Genomic DNA, 21679 nt, shown 5'->3' on the forward strand with positions numbered 1-21679 from the left:
GCATAGGGGATGACACACACACACACACACACACACACACACACACACACACACGCACACACACACACACACACACACACACACAGGGATACAGTCGGTGTATTATTTTGTTATTATCTGACCAAGCGGCAGTATCAGTGACAGGGTCATAATGTGGCTACCTATCTTGCCAGAGCACCCAAGTAATCCCTCGTATATACACCTGCAGGGGAGAAGATTGTACTGCAGAGAGCCACACATAAACACACTGACACACACACACGTAAACTCAGTTGAAGGTCACTATCAAAAATAAAATGTAATTAAACTAAAAAGAGTGAGTGACTGCATGAACACGATAAAACAAGCACAGAAGCGTTGAGACTATAAACAGCTCCCACGGGACTAATACAGAGTGAGAAACAATCGCTCCAGTCTATTGTCCAGGTCTATTGTGTGATCAAAGCAAGTGATAAGAAAAGCATTTTATGAGAATAGAAAGGCGCAGGCTGACTGGAGGACAGACAGATTGAGTGAAAGACAAGATCTCGCTTCTCTTCATCACACTAGTATGAGGGAATGATTCCAGGAATAAAAGAGGAAATTGGCACAAAGAGGAGGATTCAGCAGAAATAACAGATATGCACAAATAAAAGGGGAAACAGCATGATTTTTATGATCAGAATAAGATGTGTGTGACGCACGGACCAAAACTGACAGCAGTCATTGACTCAAAATAAAATAATTTAGCAGTCTTATAAGGCAAATCCCTGAAACATTCAAACACGCCTCTTCTAGTTGTTGCAGGGACACACTTAAAATGTACAGCGTCAGCCCAGCAGGGCATCACAACAGCTGGCAATACATACTAAATATAATCAAGCTTATGACAACTATTCGGTCTTAAAAGCTGAATAGGATGGCTCATATCTGGGTATTCAATAGTAATATATTCAGAAAATTGCTGAGCAAAGCTAGAGCATGAGATACATGAGATTACAGACTGATGTTCTTCAAAAAAAATGTAAATGCATATTTTTTTCCCACAGCTTCTTTTGCTGATGCCCCAATTTAAAAAAAATAAACAGACACATATAACGTTACCTCTGCCAAAGTGCTAGAAGGCTCTGTAATGTAGATTGCTTTTCTGTTGCCTTTGCCAAAAGTTCTCGCTGTTGCTTCTGGAGGTTAGCCACCTCTTCCTGCAGCTGGCTGCCCTCTCCCAGCCTTTTCATGGCCGAGCACAAAGACATCAGCCTGGGGTTCAGCTGCTCAACAGCCTGGCAGACCTCCTGGAGGAAACGGATATGTACTTGTCAGCTCTGCAGAGAACGTTCAACCTCAATAGCTAAAAACTTGACTCTTGAACATAAATCCGACTAAAATGATAAGTAAGAATGTGCTAAATTACTTCATACAGTCTCATACTGATATGACTGTATAACCTGAAAATGAATCAGGAATAAGTTGATTAAAATACCATTTACTTACGAAAAATCCCAAAGAAGAGGTCCTGAGTTTATAGTTTGTAGTCAACCTTAAAGTTAAAACTGTAAATCCACATAGTGATGTCGCATTATGGTGTTCTTTGTTTTTTTACCATATGATCCTGGAGGCTTTTGTAGGTCTCAGATGAAGAAGAGCAGTATGTGACGGGACAGTCGAGCTTCTCTTTAAGGTCAGCCATTGCTTTCTTGACCTGATAATAACAACAGCTTCAATTATTTAAAAGTATATTTAACCAGTGGCCCTGCCGAGAATTTAATAATAATTTCTGCATGAAACTATTGTGTGTTGCTGTATACCTGTTCAAGGCTATCGTTGTATCTCTGCCGGTACGAGGCGCTCTGGTTGAGCTGTCCTCCCAGCTGCTCTACTCTCCCCATCAACGCTTCCCAGTCGCGTCTCATCTGTGCAAATCGAGTGCGGATACGTCCGGCCTCTCCAGGGCTCACGAACGCCGACAGGGCTTCACAGTCCACTTCCATGTGGACCAGGGCTGCCCTTCTCTCCTCTAAACCTTCTGCCACAGCCTGTGAGGATGTAACAGCAGAGGAATATTCAAGAGGGAAAAACATTGGAGGCATGAGTTGTAAAAAAGCAACTATAAGATAAGACAGAACAGACAATGTTATGTGTTATTGTCCATAAATTCATTTGTCTATGATGGATACAATAATCTCTCTTAATGTTTATAGAGTTTGATAATATAATTATACATAATTAAGCTGTAGTTGTGTCTGGGAAACGCCTCGCACTACAACACCCCTGCATGTTATCAGTACGTTTTCATAAGGGAAGCAGACTGGCCATTGCACGACCCAGTCTTGTGAGAAAAGGTGAGGGATAAGATTCTCCTCCTCCTTGTCCCTGGCAGCCAATTAGATGTCAGGATGGTGCAAAACCTGTGATGGAAACCTGTGTATGAAAGGCCCGAACTTCCGGTTGTTGGGCAGTTGTTCATTCCTCAGTGCTCTTGCAGATGCAGCGCTTATACTTTGCTTGTGATCAGATAATATATTTACTAGAACGAGAGAAGTTGTTCGGCTGAATTCTTCCGGGGGCTCCATCAAGCATCCAATTTAAACACGCTAACAAGTTCGAGAAAGATTCAAGCACAGCTGTTGGGTTGAAAAGGAAACTGACTGTGCTGTTTCTAGAAGCAAATGTTTTTTTAAACTCAAAGCTAATCAAATGGCAGCCGCAGGATTTCTTAACTCATGTTTTTTTCTTCTTCTCTACCTTCATGAGATTAAAGGCTGAGGTCTGGAAAACCAAGATTATATATTTTTTCAATATGATCAATTTATTTTCTACATCCTAGTCTCCGCTGCAGCTCCTCTGACCCAATTTCCCCTTTGGGGGACGTTCAAATGTAATCTTATTTCATCTTAATCTTAATAACCCTCAGGCTACTGTACACTCCAGGCTAAACGCCAGATGGCAATTTGACGATTTTTCTTGGAAGTGATTAAAGAAACATGTGGATGATGTATATTTATTCATGAATATCTGAAGATGATTGAAGAAGCTGTGGAGTTATTTCTTTTAGCTATACAGCACGCAGTCAGTATTATATATTAAAAAAACAAGGTAAAGAGATACACAACATACTTCCACTGTGCTGATGTGTTTATCCAGAGGATCTATGGACGACGTGGCGTTGACAGCCTCCAACTCCTTCTCTTTTTCACTGATCCATAGAGAGAAAGTCTCTGATTCACTGCCGAAGCGCTCCCACCACATACACATCATCTCCAGCTGGACAACACTGGGAGACACAAGATTAAATCAAGAACAATTGTGTTAACTGTACTCCGTGCATATCTAGATATTCAGTAAGAATGAGAACAAACTGGGAAACAAATATACCATTTAACATGATGAAAACTGCTTCTACACTTTTTATCAAACTGGAAATTACGATTTGAAGTTTGAGGACTTTACAGTGTGATTTAATTGGGTGGGGAGCTTGGGATGAGGATGGGACATACTTCTTGTTGAGGTGGTCTTGAAGTTGTGAGATGGCTTCCCTGGTTGACTCGGCCTGCTGGAGAAGAAGAGTGTGATTCTTCGGACCGAGCTGAATTTCTTCTGCCTTCTCGAGGAGGAAAGCTGCCCGCACAAAACAATCCTCAACCTTTGTGAGGAGCTCCTACAGACAAAAAAATAAATACATTGTTTGAGCAAACACAGAGCATGCACAACATACATGTACTCACACACTTATTGTAAATGCACACCTTGTTCTGCTCCAGTTCTGATTTTAGGCTGTCCAGCGTGTTGAAAATAAGTTCTTTGTGCAGCTCTTTGCTGGTTTGACTGATAAACCTCCAAATTTTTTCTCTTTCTGCTTCAAAACTCTGCCAGGAGCTCAGAGTTGCCTTGAGATGATGAAAAAACAGCAACATATAATGTCAGTGCATAAAGTTTCATACAGAAAATGTAATAGATATGTACACACAGAGTTAATGGGAACGGTCGAGTTTGGTTTCATTTAAAGAATACTCCCTCATACTCATTTAATTTTCTAGATTATCCAACTAAATTATTACAAAGAACAAAAATGCCTTTTTTTAATGCATACTGATCAACTGCATCAATCTCTCTCTCTCTCTCTCTCTCTCTCTCTCTCTCTCTCTCTCTCTCTCTCTCTCTCTCTCTCTCTCTCTCTCTCTCTCTCTCTCTCTCTCTCTCTTTAATTATTTAATGCTGGTGTAATAAGATCTGTCTAAAATGGATCTTTAACTTTGATTTATTCAGAGGGACAGACACCAAAACCTTAAACATTCATCTCTGATGTCTTGGAGTTTTGATTGAAGGTATTTTGCAGTGTTTTTCCTCTTGATAATTTACTTATTCACTCCATACATCTTTGTAATTTTCATGCAGACACATGTTGATTTTCTGATCAATTCGAAGACAGTGATATAATAGATGTATCCAAATCCCAATAAAACAGACACAAACATAATAAACATACCGCATAACAATCAATATCTTGTTAAGGTTTAACATGGACCAATCAATGACGTCTGCAGGGGTCTGTGTGACCACTACACATGCAAACATTAGCATACTGACATGTGTGACTTGGTCTACCTGCAGGTTGGGCTCTTTTGCTCCTGATTTGTGGTCGACGTCTCTGAACGCTCCCTCCAGCTCCCGGAGAGACTGGTCGAGCCCCTCCCCTTTCTGCAGCTGGTGGCAGTGGGCCACCAGAAGCTCCGCCTCCGTCTTGTTAGCGTGAAGGCGCTTTAAGTGGTGCTATCACAAACACATAGAAAAGAAAATAACATGTCAGAGGACAAATGTGTTTTTTGCAGCAAAATTAGCATAATTGAAGTGGGACTGTCCTTTGTAGCATCTATCGACACCGTTTTGTTGTGCAACCATTGTACAATGACAATAAAAAAATCTTGTAACATTGGAAGTATACATTGATGTTGCAGGGTCTTAGAGTACATGAACATAACTGAAAGAAGTGAAACCCCTGGAGGTCAGTAAAACTACGACTTTGAGGGGCAAAGTTACTCTTCAAAATATTTGTGAAATGTCTTTCATTTGATTCATATTACTTAAACCAGTTAGAAAAACAATTAACTCAAACAAAAATAATTTGTGTTCCTTCACAAGATACAAAATAAACTGAGGGTAAGACATTTGAATAGAGAGATTGAAGAGGCTAGAAAGTGCTTTATTTGAACACGAAACATCAACTGATTGCAGTTTCATCTGATGTTTCCTTTTGATGCAAGCTTCTGTTAATTAAATACCTGCACAGAGTTGACATCACCTCTCTCCTGCCTCACTACACACACCTGGTGAATAAGATATAGTTGCTTGGCCTCTTCCAGATCCTCAGCATCCAGGATCCTGCTGGTCTGCTCCTCAGCCTCCCTTCGCACTCTGAGAACCTCTTCCAGAGCACCATGCACCTCCTCTCTCAGCTCCTCGTACTGGAACATAGGAGAGCCCTCCTCACCCCACTGTGAATGAGGAAGGCAATGGATCAGATTTTGTTGAGATAACAGAGGACATAGACACATTTGAAAGCATTTGGACTATCTCAGAATACCTGACAGAGTGAAGAAAAGAGTGCCCGCAGGTCAGCTGAGAGTTTGGCGAGGGCCGTTCTCTGTCTCTGGATCTCCAGTTCAGAGCTAACCTCAGACAGTCCAGCAAGACGGCTCTTAAGCCACAACAGGCTCTCCTCTCGGGCATCTGCTGCTTCCTGTAGTGCCTGGAAATAGTGGAAGCACAAAAAAAGATAATGCAGGTTTACTGAGGCCAAGCTGCATTGAATCATCAGCTATTATTTGTGCCGACAGCAGCTAATATAATGTGCTAGCTCACCTGAACAGCAGCATCAACTTGCTCCTGATGGGTGGAATTTCTTGCTGTCTCTCTCAGGAGCCTCACCTGCCTCCTCTGAGATGAGAGCCAATCAGAAATCTCACAGAACCTAGAAAAAGGAACAACTGCTTTGAAACCTCTTCAGTGATTAAAAGATTTCCGACTTTAAGGAGTTGGAGACATTTTGGAGGACTGATTTTTTATCAACCTTTACCTCTCATTCCACTTTTTCCACTTATCAGGGTGATGCTCCAGTTTGAGGTGAGTGCTTTTGATTTGCTCTGTAACCTCCTCTACAGCCCTTCTTGTGGAGTCTAGCATTCGATAAGCCGGGTCGTTGTCAGGCAATTTATGACACAGATCTTCCATATTTCTAATCCTCTTCTCACACAAAGTCAAAGGTTTACGTTCCCTGAAAAAAGTCTGGAGATAAAAGAGAAGGAAATGTTGAATTTAAAATGCTCAAGAAAGATGATGACGTTAAGTGATTTTATCTTCCTCCTTCTCTCACTCTTGGTTTAATCTGTTTTAAGTCTCTACCAAATCCGATGCTCACTCTGTGCTCTTTGATCACGCGCTCACTGGTGCAGGTACCGGAGAGGGCTTGTATTTCTCTGTCCAGCTCTGCTCTGCAGTCCTGTAGGATCACAGCTACCCGACTTTGTTCCACCTCCACTTTCAGACAAAGCAAGTGAGACGGTATCTCGCTCTGGATGTCCTGTAGAAAAGAGTCAGAAGGAACAGAGTAGATTAGATATACTATGACATAAATAAGTAACAGTGTCACATTATATCATCCCCAAAACTGTCAAAGGCAAAAAATATCCTCTCAGGAGACTGTGAGTAAACACTGAAGAGGGTTACATTTTAATATAGCTAGTACAAGTTCATTAGAAACACACTGGAGGGAACTAAACCAAAGCCATAGGTCCTCCTGGTTTCGTTAATGAAGTATCAGCTAAGCGCATCCAGGGATGTATAGTAATTAGTGAGAGTATTAACGCGCAGTAACCCCTGACCTTCCAGTGTTTGTGGAGTCTGCGGACAGTTTCTTGCAGCCCCTGTTGCTCCTCCTGTGGTAGGATGTCAGTAAGTTCGTCACATGCCTTCAAGAACACGCTCAGCAACCGCTGGTCCAGTTGGCCAAAGAAATCCTGTGCAGAATAAAAATGTATGATTTGACCAAACAACAGAATGACATACAGATGTATTTTGAGTTCTGTTTGCTACTGTTTACACGCTGTAACTGTTTGTCTTTGCGGTCAGGAAAAGCTTCAGCAGCCATGTTCTTTTTCAACGGATGAGCTCCAGCAGAAGGTTATGGGTTTAATCTTACATGGTGTTTCTTCAGTAACTCCTCAGCATCTCCAGTCTCTCTCAAACAGCCGTGGGCTTTTTTCAACACTCTCTCCAGCTCTTGTCTTGACTCCTCAAACCTCCTCCTGAGACAGTTGTTGGCCTCTTCCTGCCTTCTCCATTCCCCAACCTCCTTCAGCAAAACCTGAGAGGACGGACAGTAGGCAGCGGTGATTGTAACTGGTCTCATCGGTAATAGAGTGTAATTACATTATTTATGAGGCGCACGCACACTTTTGCCTCCTGGGTCTTCTGATGTTCTTGTAACCTAATTAATACAATCAGCGATGCGGTATGTAAACGTGTACAGGTAGTTTAACACTAACCTGTGCCGAGCCCTGTATTTCAGCCACTCTCTTTTGTAGCAGGGACATGTCAACGTTTCGAAGCACCTTACTCGTGGAGAGAGCCTTCTGCAATGTGTGGTGATTCCTCTCGATCACTGACAGACAGCGTTTACAGCTTTGCTGCTGGTTTAACAAATCCTGAGGAGATTGAGGAAACAAAGACAACTTGTTATGAAAGAGTGTTCATATTGGTGCATTCCAGTATGTCAACATTTCTTTTTTATATATCAGCAATTCCCTTCCCATACGACAAAAAGGTTATAGTACAAATATGTTGTAAGTAGATTAATATGATTCCAAGGAGCTGTGGATAGTGTAGATGAAATAATAGACCCACCACAGAGCAGATGTGGGTATATCCTTAAGTCTTATATTTGTAGATTTTGCCAGATTGCTTTTGCTTATGATAACATATTAATTTAAACATCAGATATTCTACCTATGATATATATTAATTGTACTGTAAAACTAATTGTGTGCAGACTAAGAATGAACTCTACTACAATCAGACACCTTGCTGTAAAAAAAAAATGTTATTATTTTTTCCTTTAACTAGTCAGGCTTCTACTTTGTAACCATTTAAGTTCAATCTGTTCACTGTCATCATATCTAACCTGCCACTTTAGTTTTTGCTGGGTCTGGGTCTGTGTGTCTGGGTCTCTGGCAGCCGAGGTGATGCGACTGGCCCGCTCCAGGGCTTGGTAGAAAGCAGTGATGTGTTTCTCCATCTCTTCCAGCAGCGGCAGAAGGACATGACACTCCCTCACAAGGGAGGGACAGCGCTCTCTCACCTGGAGACAAACAACAGAGGCCATTAAATAGTAAATAACAATGTGAGGATATTGTTAAAAAAGTCTTTCTGGAGAGTAAATATAATTATTTTCGCTTTCAAAGAAAGACTTGAGATTGATGTCATAAAACTTCTTGTGTTTCTGACTTGAATGATACGTACCTTACTCAGCTGACCTTTGGCTGCTGCCATAGTCGCCATGACCCTGGCAGCCTCGTCATGCGGCGCGTCCTTGGCGAGGAGCTGAGCACTGCGGGCGGCCAACTTGTATTGTGTCTCCATGGCAACAACCTTTTGCTTGGTATTCTGAGATGAGACGTGGAGGCGAAGGGTCATCTTGAGCATCCTTAAACTGAACGTACTTCTATCAAAACTGCTTTTGGCAACAACAAAACAAGGTTGTGTGCAGCTCTTACTTCAAAACAGCAGTGACAAAAGCTTTTAGTGAATGTTCATCAAAAGTTTAGGGAGTGCAAGTTCACCAGGAAAAAACTCTCTTTTTAAAAAAAATTAAAACTAGCAGAGCTGGGGTTCAAACCATCGATCCTTTGATTGAAAGACGAGCATACTAACCACTGAGACACACTCGCAATCGATTAGACTGATATTACGCGACATATTGGTCAACTAGCCGATCACCGAGGAGTTCCTTGACGTGATCCCCATGACAGACAATTATATTTTGGTCTTTATGTTTCTAGTTTATTGTTAAAAGATCTTAAAATAGGGTTTATCATCCAAAAACCTTCACCAATGATTTAAACACAGAATAGAGGTTTGATTTTCTCACCTCCACGTCCTGCAGAAAGGCTCTAACATTGAGGAAAGACACCTGGACAGGAACATTGAGCTTTGCCTCTGCTATGTCCAGCAGCTCTTTAAGGGCAGATACAGCCTTCAGATAGTCTTTCCTCCACTTCTCCAGCTCATCTGCACAGGCATACTGCAGTAAAGAAAAGTTGGTACAAAGATTAGGATTGATTTGGAGAAATATGGAGAGATGTATTTTCATCAGGCTTAGGTCAAATAGTACCAAACCTGAAACTTTCTTAAAACTGCCATCTGGTTACTAAATCATCTAAAAACAAAAAATGCACTGAGATACACACCTAGGTAGACAATAGGTACATTTCAGGCTTGTCTCTGACATACAGTCGTATTTGTTTGACTTACTTGTTTAACTTTGAGGAAGAGGTCTCTCCATCGTCCATTCAAAAGAAGCAGCTGCTGCTTGAGATCAAGCGACACGGTCTCGTCACATGTTTCAATGAGAAAATTCCCTGCGTCGTTCATGGCTGCATGCTGATCCATCCAGTGGCTGAGATTCCTGAAAAACTCCTGGATGAGAGACAAATTAAGAGAAACAAAGAACACACAGAATGAGTGCCAAAGAAAAGAAGAAAGAAAGCGAATCAAAAAAGAGACAAAGAAAGGAATTCAAAGAAAGAAACAAAGAAAGGACAATAAGAAACTGGGGTAATTAGCTGTCTAATCCTTGGTGGGGATGTGACTCTGAGGTAACCATGGCGATGTGACAACTGTAATATCCTCCGTGGCTTGTTGTAAGTCAAGAAGATCATTTGATACTCGAGTGGAGACCGCTAATAGGATTCCACTTAAAAAACCAAATGCTTGAAATTGGGCTGACGTGGATTTAACTGCTACTACTCTGAAGGCATTTGAGTCCATCAAATAAACGCATGTATGAAGAATCTCTTAATCTGTTCACATAAAAACTTAGAGTGTCCGACAATATTAAGAGTTAAATCTCAAACCCGTTTAGTGTTTTCCGGCTGCCTCAGGGCTTCCTCTGCATCCTCCAGCCAGGCCTGTAAGGAGGCCACCGTTGAGCTGTGCCTCTCCCAGTTGGACAGCACCTCCTCCAGCATGCTCTTCACGCTGCGCACCTCCATGGACAGACTCCTCCACTGGGTCACCACCTCCCGCATGAACCTGCGCACTCCCATCTCACCCTCGTCCACTGGAGGAGTGACACATCAACTTTAACAACAACAACTACAACGACAAGAGCAGTAGTACTGGCTTGCACTGCTGCAACCGCTACGACTATTCCTAATAACTGCTACTAACAATACTAGTTATACTAGTAGGAGGTACCGTCAACTTACTTCAAAATTAAAACTAATTATTGAATTCCTTGTCAATTTATATGCATTTTTATTGCGGTTTAAGTGAGATTACGCACTTGGTCTGTTTTGGCACATGTGAGCACACAATGTGAGCTAATGTTCAGATAGCTATTGCCATGTAACTTTTACTATTAACTTATTAAGTCTGTTTGATGACTTGTGGACTCTTCTCTCCCTTTGTTTAACTTATACCACTATTAGCATGTACATTTAGGCTGTTACTATATAATTGTTACTTATGAACACTGCTGAGCAAAAGTTACATAGGTTCTTTTTGAGGCACTGCACATATGGTGCACATATTCATACAGACACCAGACGAAAGGCACATGACAGATAAGCTACAAATACAACTCTCTGACCTCAAAACTCTCACTACAGGGAGACGTGGTATCTTTGCTTGTGTGTTCCATTTCTTTGGTGCAAACGCTCTGGTCTCACAAGTCCTGTACCACAAATTATTGTCAGCCAGTGTCGAGCTGATCAATCGTTCCACCAAAAGCAAATATCAAGTTTCAAATAGACATCAATCAGATAGTATCATGCCTTTAAATAGTGGATCATTACATTTCAACCCGGTTATTTTCCTCTTTGGACTCAGTTTAGTGTAACCTTTATAAAGTGGGCCTTTATACAGATCTGAAGGATCTCTCATCCAGCCAATCACAGCCCTGGGGTGCTAACTAACAGCGAGCCTCCGGTGGGTATGATCGTGACAGCGGGGGGTAATACATTTGTGGGGGGCGGCCAATCAAATCTCAAATGTCCTGATTTCTCGCTATACCTCACTTCCCCGCTCTGCATACCCTAAAGCAGCACGACCCTGAAACTTAATGGAACCAACAAGCTAGCTCAGTTTGCGCCCAGAGACCTGCAGAAGTGGAGCAGCGCCTAACTAGCAAATGGGGTTGTATTCCCCACTGAGAGCTGGGAATGGAGGAACCTCATTTAGCTGTAGCCTGCAGACTCTCCCCTTCTACCCAGCTGTAAAACCAGACAGGGGAAAAACTGAGCTAGTGAAGGAGAAAGTCTCATTGGTTGATAAGTTATTGACAAGGCGCAATAAAGGTGAGCTATGTGTACAATGTATACAACAACCATAACATGTATACAGAGATATTTATCCCTGTAATATCTCTCTAATTGTATGAGACCATTGTGGGCAATTACATGGCATAACATCACTGCATCACTGAGCAGGACTGCTGCAGTTTTATATTTGTATGTAATTTTGACATTGAAATAACCTTAATTAGCGAAGTATTTAATTTGCTGGAATAGACAAAAACAGACAGTCCTGTATCTTATAATGTAAGATTACTTCCTTCACAGAGGATTTTTATCTGGACGAGCGGCTGCTAAATACAATTATTTAACGTTTATCAGTAGCTCGCCCCTGATCCAAGAAAGTTATACTGTGTGTTACATATCAAATAATACATTTATAATAAATATTTGTATTTCTCACCTGAGCTGTCAGCATTGACATAGGCCTCAGCTGACTGTTTCAAGGACCGAAACAATGCGTCGTAGTTCTCAAAAAAATGTTGCTTCTCCACAAATAACTGTTGAAGACAGAATCAAAGAGGAAAATATAAACACATTTGAATCATAAAGCAAATACAGCAGGCATACAATATAGTATATGCAGTCAAACCGTAAAGATCCAATTAACAGTTCAGTACATCATGTACAGAGTGAATTGAAAACTGAGCTTACCACGTAGTTGTGGAGCATCAGTTCCACCGACTCTTGTCGGCCGTATTTTATGATCCAGGACTTGAGCTTGGACTCGGCTAGAGAGAGGAAGGCCTGCATGTGGTGTTTGTTCTCCAGGTATTCCATTCTACACAAGTGGATGCTCGAAGATGTAGAGACAAAGTTCATCCTAAAAAACACAAAGTTTACAAAGGATATCAGACGTGTCACAGCTTGACCCGCACATTCAGCTTCTCCTCTGAAAGCAGAATGTTAATTCATGCTCTGTGAGTTTGATTTGATTACCTCTCGGCCATGTCTTGGAGCTGGTCAGGGGGAACAGAGACTCCATCGACACTTCTGTCTTTATGGATCCTCTGAAAGACCTGCTGGTGACTTTCAAGGCTTTTCAACACATCCTGCAAGTGTAAATACACATGGACACAGAAAAATAATGAATACTTAATACAAGGTTTCTAATGAGAACATTTTAAAACAAATTAAAATAACGACAATGACTGTAGATCTTTAAATGTTAGGAGGATATTTAAAACTTAGATTCTGCTTAGTTCAGGAAATAGTACTGATTTCATATTAAATATTCACTGAACAAAGCCATCGCCCTCTCCAGCGCCTTTTCTTCTGCATTTTTCCTCCTCTCTCTCGGCCTTCATGCTAACCTTGTGCTGCTCAAGAGCCCTGTGGACAACGTTAGCTGTCATGTCGTGTGCCTGATGTATGACGATCTCTTGTCGCAAGGCTCCTTCGGCCTCATGCAGCCACGCCCCCACAATATCCAGAGGAGCTGGCAGACACCTGTCCAGCTGCAGATGCCAGTCCAGGAGCTAAAATAAGAAACACAGTTGAGGAGACAGAGAAACACTGTGATTGTGATTGCCTAACTCATTGCGCGGCACAATAACAGAAAAAAAAATCCCCTTATCACGCCAATTAAAAAGTTAAAGTACACTACAGATAAAACAATCACAATAGAAATCCCAAGCTAAAAATAAACAGGCAATTAAACTGATTTAGCTTCTATTTGTGTACATTGTATGTGTAAGCATTACATTATCACACATACATTATTAACAAGGAGGAGACAAAATGTCATTCAATTATTTATTTTTCAAACAGCTAAAGCTATGACAGACTGCTGCCCTGGCACTCTAAAACAACCATGCAACCATCACATCCTTGGTTCAAATCTGTCTGGAAATCCCATTTCTCTTTCTCCCATTTCTCATTTCTCTCACCTTGTTAGAGACTCTTTCCCAGGCCTGCTTGACCAGAGCCTGATCCACAGTTAGCATCCCATCCTTCTGAGTGGACTGCAAAGCTCCCTCCACCTGCTTCCTCTTCATCTCCAACTGGACACGCAGACTCTTGAACAACTAAAAAAAGAGAGAAGTTTAATATGGTCATAATTCAAAGCTCCAAAAATGTTCAAGTTACAGGATGCAGACGTCAAAACTAGCGCACCGTCTTCCCAATGATACCCAATCAGACCTCGTCATCAAATCTGTGGCTAACTGCCTCTGAATGCTATTCTCTCTGGTTACAGGTTTGTCGTATAATGTGCAAGAAATGAGAATATCCCACATGCTGTTGAATATGGAAAGTATCCCGAGGCTTGGTGGAATAAGCCAGATTGACTGAGAATATGACGGCTGCTGTCTGATCCCCACAGTGTAATGCCACTGATTAGGCTAATAATAAGAGCGTCTGTGCCCAGTGTTCCCAGTTTAAACTGCACAAACATCCAGACACACAAGCAACCAGGCACACACAAGCACACACACACACACACACACACACACACACACACACACACACACACACACACACACACACACACACACACACACTAACCTGGTACTGTTGAGCGAGATTGCCCTCTGTCTCCTGAGCCTGTATTGCGTCTCTCTCCAGCTGGTTGAGCCACATTTTGAGCTCCCTCAGGCTCTTTCGCTGCTCTCTCTAGGAGGCCGGGTTGGGTGAGGGGTGATGGGGTGAACAACGGGTGGAAAGATGGACATGGAAATTGGGAAGCGCGATGGGGAAATGAAAAAGAGAGTAAAAGAGAAGACGGAGAAGTGTAATGGAGAGGGGGAAAACAGAAAGACAGAGAGAAGAAGTGATTAACCAAATGAATGTTTGAGGGATGGATGAAAGGAAGAGGGTGAAAGAGAGGCCATGTACTGTTAAACATGTGTTCTCTTAATCCTCTGTGTCTCCCTGTTGGACAAAACGTCAAAAAACCCACAGCTGCCAAAACCACTCAGCTTAAACAGGGTACTTTGTATGAGACCCCCTGCTGACATATCATTGGATTTTAAGTAACCATGACGATAATACTATGCTGCTGCAAAAGCTTGTGAGATTGTCTTTTCAGTTTTTTCACTTCAGCTCCTGTACGGATTTCAAACTTTATTTGTTATGACAGAGTTAAAATTAATTCAGCTAATGCTGAATCGGATTTGTATCCGTTATATTGTCATCAACTGAAAATAATTATACAACCAGCATTTCATTTGCTATTTATTTGATAAAATAACGCTTTTGTTTTTTACTGTGAACACACCACAGCCTATAGACCTTCATTCATTGTAAGAGAATATTTACACCACCAAAAGCCTCCTCAGCGTTGTAAGAAAACAAAACACAGAGCAAGTGGTTAGCGTGGCTTTCAAGAACCTCATTGTTCTTGCCACTGTTAACCTTAAAAACAGGCAACTTCAATTCACAAGCTTTCCATCAAATAAGCTGTATCAATGCACACTCCCAATGCCAGAGGCTTTCATTGTCATGCTAATGGAACCAGGAGCCATAGCGGGAGGTAACGTTAATAAATGGTAATATCACGTCTTATGATACTGGACTTCCTTTTGTTAGCATGGCTCAGAAACCCTGCAGCAGGAACATCACATCAGGTAAGATAAAGAGCCAATATTAGAATATAGGCTTTATTTTTACATGGGAAAACAATGTTTAATCTCACTCATATGCTGTACAATCGGCAGTGATACTGTAATCCAATAGTAGAGACAAGAAAATAAGCATCAATCACATTTATATGGAAACCATGAATGTGCATGGGTGCTAATTGCATTGAGCAGCGGAAAATGATGGGAAACCTGCCCCTGGGACTTTTAAGCTCCTCTATAACCCTCCAACAATTCCTCTATATCAAGAGGAGCAAGACTATGCTGTGGGAGAGAGGCCAGCACAACAACCACAGACAAGAAGTCACCACACAAAAACACTAGAAACAGGAGATGTAAAGAGAAAGATGTGCAACAAGGAAACACAAAAAAACAGGAAAGACGCTGCCAGACCTGAGTCACATGACGAGTGAATTTATGAATGTTTGTTTTAACCTATGTTGGATCGCAGATTGCTGGTGCTTACTGCATCAGAACATTTTAAACAGCGCGAAGTAACTTGGCCATGGAAAAAAGCCTCTCCCACCTTGCACTTTGGTTAAAACAAGCATCCCATTTATATTAAATAAATAAATGTATCAATTTATTTAGAAAGACCCAACTGTGCACATGCCACTGACTTAACAAAGACCAAATACAAATTATGTAAATGTCACAGAAGAAGTTTGACACACTAACTGTGACATCTGAAGAGAAGGATGCAGATTGAAAGAAGAGAATGAATGGCGTATCCAGACTGTGGTTAATTGGACAGATTCTTACCTCTTCTTCTTGCTGTCCGCCTGAGTCGCTCTGCTTTAGATCAGGATGATGCTTCAGGAACTGGGCTATGTATGTCATGATAGATTTCTCATCTGGCTTGTCTACATCGACATCTGAGGAAGTAAAATGAATGTAATCAGAAGTCATATCAGGTCGAGGCCAGCTGATAACTCTACCACAGTTTCTCTCATAGAGAAGAATAATTATTTTTTAAATGTTTGACTGACTATCTATTCAGATCAATTCAGAAACAGACAACTGCCACCTTAAACGAAAACAACCTTCAGCTCTCAGATCAGTGTCCAAGTATTGTTTGGAGGTTCCACCATGCTGAATCTCATGGCCTAATGGACCTTAATTATATCGATGTCAAGCTTGATTTGTCAGAGTTCATTCTGAAGGGCAGGCGTGAAGGGGCACAGCTGGTGCTTGGAAGTGACACTGAGGTGCACATCTGATGCCGTGATAGATGCCCACTATCAATACTCACAGCTCAATATGATCAAAATCTATGGATTAAAAAAATATTAGGTAATAATAGATAAGTCATTTTGTAAGTTGTATTGTTTTCTATGAACAATAATAAAGCCAAGAGAAAAAGAAGAGGTCACAAAAGGCAAATTAATGTAGAATGAATTTGATCACATGATGTTGTAGATATATGTTTAGTTTTTCAGTTCAGTTTTTATCAACTTAAGTCAAAATGTAATTTACCCTCTGGGTCCAGAAGTTGTGGAACGCCGAGCTCTGTCTCAGCCAATATGAAAGCTTCTTTCAGATTTTCTTGATTGGGCCTCCTCCATACACGCTCCATGTCAACTAGGTTGGGCCGGAGGGCATGGATCACTGCAAAGAATGCTAACCCTGTGCGCCAACTGGGACCAAAGTCCTTTACCTCAATCCCCAGACGTCTACAAAGAACAGAGCATCACAGTGTCAGTACAGATAATAATGGTGTGATGCATTTTGCATATTTAGTTTTGAAGAACAATACTTTTTGGAAGGGAGACGACATACTTAGTGGCTGTCTGCTGGACCCATCTTAGTAGGGCCTTTCTGACTCCGCCCTGCAGAGGTGGGAGGGGTTTTCTTTTGACAGGTGGGCTGGCGGTCTCAGTGCTGCTGGTTGAGCTGTCCAGGGAAGAAGTGCTGCTGGACAAGGCCTGAAGTGCTGGTAGGCTACACGTTAACTCTTCAATCTGGAGAGAGCAGGACACCAGGAAAGGAATCAGGACATCACACCGACACATTTACTCCAGCGTTATTTTTTATCTTCTATTGTTAAATCATTGTAGTAGTACTTAATGGTACGTAATGATTGTCTTTTGGGTTTGTTTTCTGCAACGGATAAAGACGACGTCCTTCAGTTATACACAGGTCTTGTGAATGCATAAATATCTAACTTATATATTTCTGGCCTAGCCATATGGTCAGTTATTTAGGATGTTTTGCAACGCACACACAAAATCTACTTTTTAATTTACTACCAAGAATCTACTACCAAGAAACTGAGGCTGCTGACAACTCTGAAATTCAGTAATATCAGTGTGAAGAAGTACTCCTTGTCTTCTCTGATTGTTTAATTTAAAAAAAAGTAATATCCTGTACGTTGCATTTTCTAATCTGAAAAATAGCACTTCTGTGAATCAATTTAAAGCAACTGTTACCTGGAAATAAAGGATGATGGTCCACATCAACCCCAATACAATTGACGGCCGTCCATCAACAATGTCTGTGGAGTTGATGTTCACAAGCTTGATCTGTGTCAAAACACAATATCCAATAATTAATCCCATAACAGGACTGAATCATTCTAGATGGGAATCAATTCCAGTTAATTTGCTTACAATTTGCTATAATCTCATTTTTATGGATTAACTACACACAATTTCCATCATTCTGTCTAGTACAAAAATGAACAAGTAACAGTGTGAGTATAATCCACAGTACTACTGGATGCAGATAATTCTGACCCTATCTATCTTATGTCCTGAACAAACAGTGCAGTAATGGTGTAAATACTAACCGGAGATCCTCTGTAGGCAGACTGGAGGGCAGATAAGAAAAGAGGAAGAAAGAGAATGAGAGCAAGAGAGCATTTTGATACGTTTGATTGAAGGAGGACACCTCATTGACTGCGAGATATCACATACTAAAGCATCTCTGAGGTGAGATAACCTGAGTGGTTGGCTGAGAGGAGAGATCTATCACCACTACACAGGCAACAGGGATTATATCCAGCAGAGAGAGAGTGATACAAGGATAGTGATACGGGGAGAGAGAGCGAGAGAGGTGCATGAAAAGGACGTGTGTATCTTCTGATATGAGGAAGTATTCTATATGATCACACAGAGGGTTATATTACGGAGGCGCTGCAGCACAACAGGTTATGACATGTTAATATCAGCAGCTCCGTATGTGGACAAGCATGGAAGAAGAGATTGTGGGCAGGCAAGGGCAGCGTGTGATAGTGGCTGATAAAAATACTTGCAAGACACGGTTTCATATTAGAAAACACAGCAGGTCTTTCCAGCAACTCAACACGGCGAATGCAGTGTGACAGCACACGCCAGCATAAAAAAACACAGTATAGTTCCAAACAGTCATTTATCGAACTAAAATGCCAACCATTTCTAGTTCAAGCTTCTTAAAAGTGCAGATTTGCTGTTTTTTGTTTTGTTTTATGTAATTTAACAGTGAATATATTTAGGTTTTGGGGAATTATTCAGACAAAATAAGCCATTTAATAATGTTCAGGTGAAACGGAAGTCAGAAGAGTTTTTAATTTCATCTTAACTTTAACAACGTCACATTGGCTGCAAAGAAATATGGAGTTTTCTATATGTTCTGTCATTAGGAGGTTAATAGATCAATCAAAAACTAAATAAACATATCAAAAGAATTATCAATAATACAAATAATTCTTAGTTGCAAACCTTGTGGACATTACAGCTATGGGTCTGAAACTCCCAGCTAAATACATATAATACAGGGTTTCAACAAATATGACAGATTAAATGGTAAAACATCATAATGACACTGCACACTTTTCTATGAGAAACACGCATCGGGCAATAAAGCGATTGGGCCTCTAAAGCAAAATGTAAATACGGTCTAGACATAAATCAGATTCACACACAGAGCATATTTACATTTAATTTTCTACATACATAGTCTCATACACACACACACACACACACACACACACACACACACACACAGACAGCAGAGCGCCCACTGACGTCTCATCTCCAGACTGCAGATTACTGGTGTAGGGTTTATGGTTTTAACCCTGTCACACTTGAGGAAGACAAATCAATGTCCCTGCAGACGCCAGCTCATACTTATGGCTTTATTTATGTATATCCAAGGACGAGCTGGGTGAAGCTTTTCGAATGTTTAACTAATCTCACGGAGGGGCAGTTGATGCAGTTAAATGATTACATCCAAAACCACATTAAGTATTTTTGGTTGTAATTCTGCCAATGAAGCAGGGAAAAGGCAAGAAAACTGGAGAGTAATAATATCACGAAGTGGCGTGGTGGAACCAGCAAATACGGTGGATCAGCTTCGGTGTAAATGAAGGTCATGGTCCAATCACTACATTTGTATATACTTTTTGATCATTTATAGGCAAACAAACAAATGAATGCTAATTCAATGAAGACAAAACAGAGCACATTAGTGTGATATAAATGAGGGATGTGGAGAGAAACAGGTCACACAAGGTCAGGATTCAATGTTTGCAACCACAGGGCAGCAGCTGAGCAGGGAGAGAAGCAGGAGGGGTAAAACAAAGAAGAAAAAACATAAAAAGAAGGCCCTGAACTCTTACCTTCCTACCCTCAAGGAAGTTCAGAGCTGTACCGATGTTGGTGACCCAGTGGATCCTCTTCAGCTTCTTGCCTGGCTCACATGGCTGGAGGGGAAAAGAACAATGGAGATAGAAAGAAAGAAATAGAGAAACAGAGAGCCAGAAGATGAAAGATAGTGTGGATAAAACAAAATGGTACAGTTGAAAAGAAGATACGTTATATTGCACATGTATGGGAATTATAGTGGGAGAGCACACACTCAGTACGACACGGACACCATTTGATTCAGATATCTGATTTTCTCCTTTAATCTTTTTAACTGTATTTGTGTTGGCTGATGAAGAGAGAACCACCAAGAGGTCCAATCAGAGCCATGTTTGACTATAAACAGTTGGATCAATAGGACACAGACAGCTTAGACCTAAGGCAACATGGGCCAAGTCAAATCCTCAAACTGTCTTTGTCTGTGTTGTGAACTATGATCCATCTATGGTTATCTGGGCTTTTCCATTCAATTCAAACATCCTAATAAAAGCAGATCAATATGCATTTCCATTGCAATTGTGGCTCAGTTCCCATGCACTGCAAATAAGTCTGTAGCTCTTATGAGATTTGCAGAAGCAGCATCACGGTCTGTTATTGTGTAAATAAAAACAACCAAAAATGATTGAATGATTACAAATTAAATCCAAAGCGATTAAAAGACATGAAGTGTTTGAGCTCTATAGCCCTCACAGTAGAAATGACCTTTGAAACTCACCAGTTTTTGTCCAGAGAGGACTTCCAGCAAGGCCAAGAGCATCACGCCATCCTTGATGTCCTCAAACAGGTCTGTCACCACCAGCGGTGGAACACGCTACACGAGAAAACAAGCATGTTCAAGAGACTTTATTGGAAAAACATTTGTGACTTTTTCAAACAATATGTTAAAACAAGCCCACGTAGAAATGATGTAGTGCCCGACGGAAATGAAACGGTTTCGTCTTTTGATATTGAAAACTGAATGCCTAAACCTGTCAAAAACAAATCTTTCAACGAGCAATTTTTAGTACATTTCTAAATAGAGTCTGACATCTCTAATTAGGTCCATGGGTATAATTAGTTATATAAACTTGCTGTTCATGCAAATGTTGAGTGCCATAAACTCACACAAACAATTCTCAGTTGTCTCGGAATGCTAAACCTCAGGATTTAGGTCTTAAGAGTGCTTGCAATGTACATGAAACTATGAGGCAAGAGGCGGTTTTTATCCTCCTCTAAGTCGCACGGCACATAAATAAACCAAAATACGATAAATATATTACACTGTAAGATGTTAATTTCAACTTGAGAAACTTGGATAAAAGGAAATCCTCGTAAAAAATGTACTTCAAGCCCCAAATATTACTGACAGCTAGAGTCAGCCATAAGCAGAGGCTCAGCAGGCTCTGAATGGGGTCCTCAAATCCTAAAATATGCTGATGATTTCAAACTGTATCCTTCCCATTGACTTCTTCCCTGACCCGACAGAGACTTCTAGACTCGGAGAAATCCACATATCTCTGTTTCTTGCCAGCGCCACATCAAGGATTTCTCTTAAAGCACAGTCACATGCCGGGGCTGAGGAGAGGTTTAGAGGGGGGGAGTATTCAAACGAGCGAGCCATTCACAGGGAGATTAGCGGCAAAGGGAATGAAGGAGAAAGAGAGAAACGCGTAAGCAGAGATGTAGGCACGAGTATGGTTGTGTAGCACGTGCAAGTGGAGTGTCTGTGTGTGTGTGTGTGTGTGTGTGTGTGTGTGTGTGTGGAGGGGGGGGGGGGGGGGGGTCGAGAAAATTATACAACCCCCAACATCGTGGATTCCTGGGAGGGGTATAATTGAGTAGAGAGAGTGGCAGCGAGAAAAATGATAGAAGGCAAAGAGAGAACCTCACGTCTTTGAAAATTAATTAGCAAATAAAGCAGCTCTTCTTGCTAATTCCTCTTCTCATGTCATTTCAT

General features: G+C 41.2%; 1 protein-coding gene across 1 annotated transcript in view; it reads right to left on the reverse strand.

Annotated features, from left to right (window-relative positions):
• The window catches only part of syne1a (spectrin repeat containing, nuclear envelope 1a), a 113983-nt gene that overhangs the window by 85000 nt on the left and 7304 nt on the right, over nt 1-21679 (reverse strand). The window contains exons 3-34 of the mRNA XM_068576618.1: nt 20459-20554; nt 19719-19802; nt 17551-17643; nt 16901-17082; nt 16598-16794; nt 15884-15996; nt 14049-14156; nt 13433-13570; nt 12857-13021; nt 12483-12595; nt 12198-12366; nt 11947-12043; nt 10104-10309; nt 9502-9666; nt 9119-9271; nt 8491-8634; nt 8153-8329; nt 7518-7676; nt 7172-7336; nt 6855-6989; nt 6392-6553; nt 6050-6258; nt 5836-5944; nt 5558-5722; nt 5301-5468; nt 4582-4746; nt 3723-3863; nt 3474-3634; nt 3094-3250; nt 1785-2012; nt 1580-1678; nt 1084-1271 (exon numbers count right to left, since the gene is read on the reverse strand). Of these exons, the coding sequence (XP_068432719.1) occupies nt 1084-1271; nt 1580-1678; nt 1785-2012; nt 3094-3250; nt 3474-3634; nt 3723-3863; nt 4582-4746; nt 5301-5468; nt 5558-5722; nt 5836-5944; nt 6050-6258; nt 6392-6553; nt 6855-6989; nt 7172-7336; nt 7518-7676; nt 8153-8329; nt 8491-8634; nt 9119-9271; nt 9502-9666; nt 10104-10309; nt 11947-12043; nt 12198-12366; nt 12483-12595; nt 12857-13021; nt 13433-13570; nt 14049-14156; nt 15884-15996; nt 16598-16794; nt 16901-17082; nt 17551-17643; nt 19719-19802; nt 20459-20554 (4811 nt within the window). The remainder of the gene's footprint in view (nt 1-1083; nt 1272-1579; nt 1679-1784; nt 2013-3093; nt 3251-3473; nt 3635-3722; nt 3864-4581; nt 4747-5300; nt 5469-5557; nt 5723-5835; nt 5945-6049; nt 6259-6391; nt 6554-6854; nt 6990-7171; nt 7337-7517; nt 7677-8152; nt 8330-8490; nt 8635-9118; nt 9272-9501; nt 9667-10103; nt 10310-11946; nt 12044-12197; nt 12367-12482; nt 12596-12856; nt 13022-13432; nt 13571-14048; nt 14157-15883; nt 15997-16597; nt 16795-16900; nt 17083-17550; nt 17644-19718; nt 19803-20458; nt 20555-21679) is intronic.

Source organism: Clinocottus analis, unplaced genomic scaffold (assembly GCF_023055335.1).
Source record: "Clinocottus analis isolate CAN_PGR_092001 unplaced genomic scaffold, fCliAna1.0.p SCAF_15, whole genome shotgun sequence".
Taxonomy (NCBI): domain Eukaryota; kingdom Metazoa; phylum Chordata; class Actinopteri; order Perciformes; family Cottidae; genus Clinocottus; species Clinocottus analis.